Source organism: Myotis brandtii, unplaced genomic scaffold (assembly GCF_000412655.1).
Source record: "Myotis brandtii unplaced genomic scaffold, ASM41265v1 scaffold728, whole genome shotgun sequence".
NCBI classification, from domain to species: Eukaryota; Metazoa; Chordata; class Mammalia; order Chiroptera; family Vespertilionidae; genus Myotis; species Myotis brandtii.
This window is the reverse complement of record NW_005370875.1, coordinates 896,814-906,987: the sequence shown is the minus strand read 5'-3', so window position 1 is coordinate 906,987 and position 10,174 is coordinate 896,814. Positions and strand designations below refer to the sequence as shown.

Sequence of the window (10,174 nt, the reverse complement as noted above, 5' to 3'; positions counted from 1 at the left end):
ATCAACAAATGACAAGTGCTGGAGAGGATGCAGAGAAAAAGGAACCCTCCTTCACTGCTGGTGGGAACGCAGACTGGTGCAGCCATTGTGGAGAACAGTATGGCGTTGCCTCAAAAATTTAAAAATGGAACTGCCATTTGACTCAGTAATATCATTTCTAGGAATATATACCAAGAAAACAGAAACACCAATCAGAAAGGATATATGTACCCCTATGTTCATAGCAGCACAATATACAATGATAGAGCATAGTGACTATTCTCTATGACACTAAAATTGACAGACTTTAGCTAGACTCACTAGGATAAAAAGAGAAACCATGCAAATTAGTAATATCAGGCATGGAAGAGAGGTAATCACAATTGACCTAACAGAAAATTTTTTTAAAGAACTTTAAGGAAATATTAAATACTGTAAGCCAACAAATTAGATAACTAAATGAAATGGACCATTTCCTGAAAAACACAACTACTGAAACTGACTGAAGAAGATTTAGAAAGTCTAAATAAAACTATAATAAGTAAAGAGATTAAATTATAAAAAAAAATATTCCTACAAAGAAAAGCCCAGGCCCAGATGGCTTCATTGATTAAGTGTACCAAATCTTTAAAGAAAAATTAACACCAATATTCTCAAATTCTGAAAAAGAAAAATAGAAGAGGGAATAATTGCCAACTCATTCTATGACAGCAGCATTACCCTGATATCAAAGTCACACAAAGACTAGCAAAGTCATCACAAGGTATTAAAAATACTACAAACCAATATCTCTTATGAATACAGATATGAAAATTCTCAACAAAATACTAAAAACAAATAAAAAGGATGGTAAAGAATGACAAAGAGGGACTTATCCCAAGAATGCAAAGTTGGTTTAACTCAGGAAAATTGATCAATACAATATATCATGTTAATAGAATAAAGGAAAAAAGTACATGATAATCTCAATAGACATAGAAATAGTACTTGACAAAATCCAATACCTTTCACATTAATAACACCTTTTCAATTAAGTAGAAAAGTGGAAACTTTCTCAACCTAATGGCGCCACTCTTCTCTGTGAAATAGGAATTCAGTTACTTACTAACAATGAGTGTGAGGTTGGAGTGTTGGAGACATGGGGAAGATAAAATATTGAAGTGTGAGATTTATAGAGTGGGAGATTTCTGCCCTCCAGGCATGGTTGGAGCCCATGCAATTCATAATTGTAGCCACCACGCTTGTTACTCTGGTGGGAGTGAGTGTAGGGTAGTGGGACAATGGCAGAGTTTGGGTTAGCTAGAGGGATATGGTGAGAGGTAAGAGAGTAAGTCATTCAGTCATATTACCGATGACATATCATAAAATTTAAGCTAGATTCCAAGCAAAGTGAAAAAAAAAAAACAAGGGCTGAAAGACTGGGAGAAAGAAGAGGGTCAAGGAATTGCTCATTGAAGAAGAGTCCTGGTAGGATAAGTTGAGCAAGAGAGGATGTTAACAAATCTAGTCTTTGGGGCCTCCTGTATCCACATGAGGCTTCTTCACCTTTCCTAAAACCCTTCTAATAAGGACCACCTGAGTCCAGGAGGAAAAGCTTTTGAAAGGGTCTCAGAAAACTTTATTCTTCCTTGAACTTCACAAGTGGGCAGACATCAAGCTACAATGCACTGCTTACTTTGTGATAGAACTTTACAATCTAAATATCAATTCTGTATCTACTCCAAGAAATATTTCTTTGGCCTTCAAAAAACTTGTGAAAATGGCAGAGCAGGGACAATGATCTCCAATTTCCAGATAATAAGAACTGAAGCTCAGTAGAGTGACCCAACGTGCTCAAAATTAAACAGCTGGAAATGGGAGAACTGGGACTGGAACTGTGATCCCACAGCCCAGCACCACCTTCAGCACTTCATCATGAAAGTCAGGGATCAAATTCATGCTGACTCAGTGGGGCAGTGCAATAAAAGAGATTTTTCACGGGATCAGGCGGATGTGAATATTTCCTCACTACAAAAGCTAATTCTATAGGAAAGAACTGAAAGATTTACTGCCTTTGGATGTAAGAATATCTAATACCTTCAAGCAAAGTCCTAAGTAATAATTGGATTTCTCTGGAAATCAGTTGAATATGCTAGACTCAAGGATTCTGGGTACTTTGCTTTTTATGGACATGTAAAACTGATCATAGTACACGGACAAAGGAGAAGGAGTTGGTAAAGGAGAGGTTGGAGGTCTGAAGAGGGGATTCCAGAAAGAACAGATCAGAGGGGAAGCAGGAGGGTGTGGAATCAAAGGCACAGGAGAAAAGATCCTTGGCCCTTCTGGGACAGAAGGACAAGAGAAGGGCTGCATGAAAACTGGTTAGACTCAGTGGATAGAGCGTCAGCCTGCGGACTGAAGGGTCCTGGGTTTGATTCCAGTCAAAGGAAACGCATTTGTAGGTAAGGAACTGCTTTTCTCATGTTCCTTTTAAGATTTTTTGTCTTTGCTTCCATGTCAGTCCCCCAGTACCTGTGCATTTCTGGGGATCTGGGGGTCTTACGTACTGCGTGACCCAGAAGAGGTGCCCATGGGTGCTCCTGGGTGTCTGTGGAATCAACAGGTGAGGAAACTCAAGGCTATCAGTGTTTGTCTCCCACAGGTTGGCCAACTGCGGCCTCACAGCAGAAGACTGCAGGGCCCTTGCCCGTGTGCTGAGCAACAACTGGCACCTGATAGAGCTGGACCTGAGCTTCAACAAGCTCCGGGACAACGGAGCCCGGCACCTATTCCAGGAACTGAGACATTCTTGCTGCAGGCTGGAGCGGCTGATGTAATTGCTCCTCTTTGACACTGCTTTGAGGGGTGGGCAAAGGAGGAGAGGGAGCTGCCTAAGACCCTGGGTCAGGGAGAAGCTGAGAGCTAGGTAGGATGGGGTGATTTGGGTTAGAAGCAAGTAGACACCCTAGTGTTGAAAGCCACCAAAGAATCCTGTGTCAGCTACCTGGGCATTTGGTAGGGCCGATGTTGCTAACAATCAGACTTGGTGCACAAGTGGAACATTGGGTAAATAAATCATATAATGTTGATGAGGGGAGTTGCAAGATTGTTGGGAATCTCACAGGAGTGAGAAAAGGAGGTTCTCTGATCCTAAGGGGCTCCTTGGCTGCAGGAGAAAATTAAAATCTCCCGGATTACTATTAACCAGACACGTGTTTCTCTTCCTTTATGTCACCAGGGACCCCCAAAGGGCCACAGGTGCTAGAGAGGGAAATCAGACCCTCGTTACCCTGAGGAGAGGGCCTTGTGAACAATGACTTCCGACCCATGTGCTTTTCTCCCACAGGCTCGTCAGCTGCAACCTCACACCCCGCTGCTGCCAGGACCTGGTCTCCATGCTCAGTAACAACAGCATACTCTCTGAGCTGGACCTGCGGAAGAACTACCTGGGCGACTTCGGTGTGAGGCTGCTCTGTGAAGGGCTCAGGCAGTATAACTGCGAACTCATGTTCCTGTGGTAAAGCCCTGGGTCATTTTTGGGCGGAGAACAGGGAAGGGGAGGGAAAGCGATGGACAGGGGAAGTAAAGGGGCAGAAAAATGCCTGGGCAACCTGGGTTCCCTACCAGATCCACCACTGACTTAGGCCATGAGACTTGGTTTCTTTATCTTTGTAACAGGACTACCATATCCACTCATAGATGTGATGAAATAAAATGCATCACAGCGCTGGAAACAGATTTGAGAGGCTGCAATGATAATTACTAGTGAGACCACATATTCTTGGAGAATCCTAGGTTCATTTCTCCATCCAGAGCAATCTTTCCTCTCTTTCCTCCTTCCTTCTCTCCTTCCTCCCTTCCTCCCTTCCTCCTTTTCTTTCTTCCTTCCTTCATTGCCTCATTCATTCATTCACTCATTCATCCATTCATTCATTTCATGGCTCCCATGTGCCAAGCACTGGTCCAGGCACTGAGGGGATAATAGTGAGCAACAGACGTGGGTCCTGCCCCCTTAAGCTTACACTCCAGTGAGAATGAGACAGATGTTGATGACATGTGAACACACAGTGTGTATCTCTGAGCTCCACACAGTTTGTGAAGGGAAAGTGCATTGTGTTATGAGAGTGTAACAGGGGAGAGGATGGAATTAGACTCAGGGGCAGGGAGGGCCTCTCTCGGGAAGTGACATCAGGCCGAGACCTGAAGCAGAAAGAGGGGTTGACCAGGCCCAGTCAGGGGAAGCAGTCCAGGCTGAGAATAGCGTGGGGGAGACCCCAGGACAGAAACAGGCTCAGAGCACTGGACAGCGGTGTGGCTGGGGTGCAGTGACCCCAGCCCTCATTTCCCACGCTGTCTCCCAGCCACTTCCTGTCGCCCTCCAGCCTGAAAACTAGTCCACAGCCAGTTTCTGACTGAACATTTCCATGCAGCTCCTGGGTGGGCCCTGTCTCACACTCACAGAGCTGACAGGGCTGCAAACCTCCATGTCCTGACCCCTTGGTCTTAGTTGAGGCTCCAGCCAGCTCTCAGCCTTTCCTCCTTTCTCAAACCTAAAGCAGCAGGAGGTGAACACTTTACATGTGGGTCCTCCCAGAGCCCACTCTTTCCCTTCACAACCAAGGGCACCCCATCCTCTAGGGCTACCACCACTCAGCCTCCTCCCCTCTGAGTATGTGTGACTGTACCATCTCCTATATGTCACTACCTCTCCAGAGCTGGGCCTTTGCAGTAGGTCTGCATCCATGCCCCGCTCACCTGTTACTCCTAACAGACTCATAATAGGCTGAGCAGGTCCCTCCGTGTTGGAGGTGAGGACATGGAGGCCCAGAGAGGGCAGCAGCCATCCCAAATCCACCAGAAACCCCAGAGCACAGGGTGTGTGAGAATGGAAACAGGCTCTTTCTTTCCAGGAAACCCCCTAGCCTCTGAGAAGGAAATCCCAGGACCTATTCCTGTGTGGTCATTTGAGGCCCTGGACACTGGCTGTCCTCTGGTGGATGCTGTGAAGTGCTGCTTCATTTGTGAGACTTCCTTTCACAAATGAAGACCCAACCCCCACCCCTGGGAGTGCTGCCAGCTACAAGGATGGCTCTGCCAACTAGAGCCATCTCACACAAGGTCACCTCACCTCCCTGGGTGGCCTGCATCCAGTGACTGGGGTAGTAGTACTTATACCCTCCTCCAAGTATGGACAGCTCTGGGGGGTCATCCCCACATCAAGAGACCCACAGAGTCAGCTGTGCCCCTGGGGACTGCATCAAAACCCAACTTGTCCCTCTTCCCAGTCCTGTTTCCTCCTTTCCTTTGCCCTTGTATTAACCCAACTACACTCCCTAATAAACCTCCTAACTCTTCTTTCCAATTCAAAAACAAGCGGTTCCTGCAGGACCTGGAAGGTTCCATGATTCTGGGCCCTGAGGCCCTGGAGATGGTGGGTCGCCCCAGGATAAAGAGGCTCCCTTTGTGCTTGCAGGTTGGACGGGACTCGGCTGAGTGCGGAGGTGACAGAGATGCTGAGGCTCCTGCAGCAGGAGAAGCCTCATCTGGTCATCAATTATGGGGAAGAGGGGAGACACAGAACTCCCTGGAGCTGACCCAGGCCCAGGGCTGACTCCTAGAGGCTGGCCCAGAGACATGGGCCAGAAGTGGGGTGGGGTGGAGTGAGGCTGGAGACAGAGACAGACTGGAGCAGGAAGAAGCCAGGAAACCACAGCAGCCAGAGTGAGGTTGTTTGTGTGTTTGTTTAGTTCAAACAAGAATATGCCCCTTCTTTGCCTAGTAGGAAATCCTTCCAAGAGATGAGTAAGGAGATGAACAAATGAAGAAAAGTGAATGAGTGAGTTGGTGGCAGTTAGAACATGGAAAGCAATGACCACAAGGTGGAGACAAAGACAAGGAGAGAGAGCTTTAAGGAGAGAGAGAGCTTTTGTGGAAAAAAACACCCTCCTTCACCCTCCACACATATAAACAACCATGTACACAGCCCAGCTGAGGAGAAGCCTTGGGAACAGGAGAATACGGTTCCTCCTGGGCATCTGCTGCAGCCCCGTGGCCTTTCATGATGGTGTATTCCGGCCTGTGACTGCAAAGTGCGCCTGTGCCCTGGTTCTGACTGCTCTGCCTCACCTGGCATGGCAGCAAAGGGCTCCTAGGCTTAGGAGGAGCCATTCCTCAGGGAGCAACCATTCCCCTCAGACCCACAATGTGTTAGGCACAGGACCAACTCCCAGGAGTTTAATTCAGCAGGGACACAGGCCTAGGTTACGGCTGCTCCCCTGCCTCTCTGCCCCTCCGCCCCCTGACACCTGTGTCATTGTGCCTGGGATCAGGGTGAATACACTGATTGGCCCAGTAAACTCTGTCCAAACCACCTGAGCTGAGTTGTGAAAAATGCGAGGGCTTAGCTGGGCGAGAGTGGGTAGATTCCTGGCCCAGATAGAGATCTGATCTCAGCTCCTTGGAGGAATAGAAGGAAGCCAGGTACCAGGAACACTGCTACTCAAAGTGTGGCCTGTGGATCAGCAGTGTCAGCATCAGCATCACCTGAGAGCTCATTAAAAATGTACATGTCAGGCCCCACTCCAGACCTGCTGAATCAGAATCTATGGGGTGAGCCCAGGAATCTGTGTTTAACTAGGCTTCCAGGTATGGGCTTTGAGAAGCATTGGACTAGAGCTGAGTGAGCAGGTAAAATGGCAGAGGTGGGAATGGAGATAAGGTTTCGGTGGAATTAGACGAACAGGACACAAGTAGGCCGTTAGGCCATGGTAAGAACTTTGAATTCTACCCCCAAAAGCAATAGATTTCAGGGCTTCAGCATCCAAGTGCTCAGTCAGGTTCATATTGAAGATCAACTGCTGTGCAGAAATGGCCTGGAAACAAACAAGAGAAGAGGGGAACTTAAAGGGAAGAGTTCAGTGGTTTGAGCTGAAGATGTCAGGGCCTGGACATGGGATGGAGACTGTGAAGGTGGAGAGAGAGACTAGAAAGAGAGCTATTCGAGAGCCAGTGACAAGGTGGCCAATCAGAGAGAGCGGGGAGTCAGGACTACACCCCAGTTCCAGCATTGATGGCGGCCATCACGAAGACAGGGTCTAGGGGAGAATCTCAGATGAAGGCATTGAGTTCAAATTCAGATGGTTGAATTTAAGTGAGGAGGCCATGTGGACAACCCCAATTTCCTTCAAGATATTGGGGAGAATGAACAACTCTGTGTGCAGGAAGCCAAATGTGACAATCACTAAGGAAGATGCAGGGGAACAACAGATGGATGATGAGATGGATGAAGAAACAACTCCACTCCAAAGGCAGGAATCTGAATCAGGTACTTTGAGGGACTGGGATGGAAGCATCATGACTTGGGATGGGAGAGGGAGAATGTGGAAGGTGAGCCCCACCATGCTCCTGCCTCTGGTGTGGGACATGGAAAAATGCCCACCTACGGGAACTCGCTCCATGCGAGATCTTCCACACCTAGACCCTGGGAACTGGCAAGATCTCTGCTTTCCTCTCTCCAGCCTCAGAGACTGAGTCTGTTCCTCCCCAGAATATCCCCGGGGCGTCTCAGACTCTGATCCATGGCCCAGTCTCCCAAGGTCCTTTGCATCGCTGCCCATCCATTTTTTGAGCCATGTTCCTTTCACAAGTTACCTTGCCATTGGAGCTGGGAATAGCAATATCTCTGTGCCAGTGGGAAGGCAGAGATGGGTAGGGTTGGGGTCAGAGGGCAGTAGTGTTGGGCCTCCTCAGATAGCAGGCAGGCAGCCCCAGTATCAGGCACAGAGGATACAGACACACTCCCTGCCAATGTCCAGACAGACAACCCTTGGGGAGGCCCCCTCTTTGGTATAGGGCAGGGATTGGGGCAGGCAGACAGAAGACCCTAATGTTGACCATTGCCCTGCCTGTTCCAGAAGAGAGCTATGATCAAGAAACATGTGCTGACGGTTGGTCTTCTCCTGAATCTCTGGGGGACATGCCAGAGGAGTCTCTAGGGACAGATGATGACTTCTGGGGCCCCACAGGACCTGTGACTCCAGAGGTGGGGGACGAAGACAGGGGTCTGTACCGGTAAGTGAGGGGGCTTTACTGTGCCCAGCTCGCCCCCAACCCCTGCCATCCCCACACTGGGTCCAAAAGGACACTCAACACCCCATTCATGGCATTGCATCCACTCCCACTGCCAAGTCACTAGGCAGAGACAGGGCTGAGATACTGGGTTGGTGTTTTTATTATGGACAGAGGTTTTATTATGAAAAGTTGAAAAAAAGAGTGTAAGGAACTTTCACTTACCCATTATTCAACTTCAACAATCATTTTACCAAATTTGTCCTAACTATTCACTTTCCCCCTCTTTTGTTGTTATAACATTTTAAATCCATGATGTCAGGAAATTTAACCCATAAATATTTTGTGATGCATTTTGAAGAATATAAATAAAGAATTTTTCTCCTATCACCACAAAGCCATTATATCTGACAACATTAACAGTGTCATTTTCATATCATATAATACCTAGTCTGTATTCAAATATGCTCAATGATCCAAACTGTGTCCTTGTAGGTGATTTGTTCTAATCAGGATCCAAACAAAGTCCACGGGTTGCATTTGGTTTATTATGTCTCATAAATCTCATTCCATCTACCCATTTCTGTTTTATTAGCATCTGCTATGTGCAAAGTACCATACCTGTAACAAGGGCCATGAGATGAATATGGCAGCCTGCCTTCCAATGGTCCCCAGTTCTAAGTAATAAATGTCTATGATCTTAGTTCTGATCTCTTACATAACACATGCCCACTCACTGTCACGGACATGATCTCAATGGAATGGAATATTACTCCAAACTTACACACACAGAAGGTGACATCCCAGGAGCCCACTCTTTACCAATGGGGACCTGGGGAAAGTCTCTGTAATATCTCTGCAAGTGTTTTTTTCAGCTTCAAGTGGTAATCAATAATATCACCATGTAGATTGTTATTAATTATCAAAAAATATGCCCTTCAAAAACAAGAAAATTTTTCTATTTCATTATTATTAATATTATTATTATTCTATTTGTCATCGCCATTATAGAAACAGCTCACCATCCCCAGACTGATATTAAGCCATCAGCATACATTAGGTCACTTATTACTCACAATTCTATGAGATGGTGCTATTATTACTTTTATTTACAAATAATAAATCTGAGATTAAGGAGGTTCAATGACTTGCTGAAGGATCCACAGTAGAGAGCAGAGGAGCCAAGACTCAACCACAAATCCTTCTGGCTGTCACTTCTGAGCTTGCAGCCACTCTACTAGATACACAGTGCACTACATGGGGTCGGGCACCCAGTAGGTAGTCCATGAGCTTGTGTAGAGTAATTACAATGTTTCTTCTCTCTCTGCTATCCCCAGAGTTCACTTCCCTGTGGCTGGTTCCTACCACTGTCCCAACATGCGTCTCTACTTTGTGGTGAGAGGGCCAGTGACCATTGAGATTGAATTCTGTGCTTGGGACCAGTTCCTGGACCAGATTGTCCCACAGCACAGCTGGATGGTTGCAGGGCCTCTTTTTGACATCAAGGCTGAACCAGGAACTGTGGCAGCTGTGTACCTCCCTCACTTTATAGACCTCCAAGGTGAGTGAGAGGGAGGTGTGAGGGAAGGTGATGTGATGGTGGTGAGAATGGGTCTGAAATGGCTTCCAATGGCTTTCAATATCCTGAGAGGAGTGTGTGGCTTCCTTAGGCAGACTGAGAGAAAGTTGTAGAAGTGGCAGCAGCTTTCTTTCTCATTCCACAGTGCTCTGGGCATATCTGTTTTGAAACATTGTGTCCCCAAGCATCATAATTATTTTTGCCTGAATTACTGGAAAGTTTCCCTAAATAGAAAGTGGTTTCCTCACCCTCACCAGATTGACTCAGTGGATAGAACATCAGTCTGTGGACTGAAGGGTCCTGGATTTGATTCAGGTCAAGAGAGCATGCCTTGGTTTCAGGCTCAATCCGTGGCCCTGGTTGGGTAATGTGCGGGAGACAACCAATCGATGTGAGACATCAATGCTCTCATATCAATGTTTCTCTCTCTCGCTCTCTCTCTCTCTCTTCCCCTCTCTCTGAAAAACAATGAAAAAATATCCTCAGGTGAAGATTAACAGAAAGAAAGAAAGAAAGAAAGAAAGAAAGAAAGAAAGAAAGAAAGAAAGGAAGGAAGGAAGGAAGGAAGGA

The 10,174-nt window shown here is 46.7% G+C and overlaps 1 protein-coding gene across 1 annotated transcript in view; it reads left to right on the top strand.

Annotated features, from left to right (window-relative positions):
* LOC102251193 (NACHT, LRR and PYD domains-containing protein 1-like) overlaps positions 1–10,174 on the top strand; it is a 47,888-nt gene that overhangs the window by 25,598 nt on the left and 12,116 nt on the right. The window contains exons 4-9 of the mRNA XM_014530211.1: positions 2,621–2,791; positions 3,305–3,475; positions 5,432–5,518; positions 7,179–7,282; positions 7,872–8,028; positions 9,363–9,586. Of these exons, the coding sequence (XP_014385697.1) occupies positions 2,621–2,791; positions 3,305–3,475; positions 5,432–5,518; positions 7,179–7,282; positions 7,872–8,028; positions 9,363–9,586 (914 nt within the window). The remainder of the gene's footprint in view (positions 1–2,620; positions 2,792–3,304; positions 3,476–5,431; positions 5,519–7,178; positions 7,283–7,871; positions 8,029–9,362; positions 9,587–10,174) is intronic.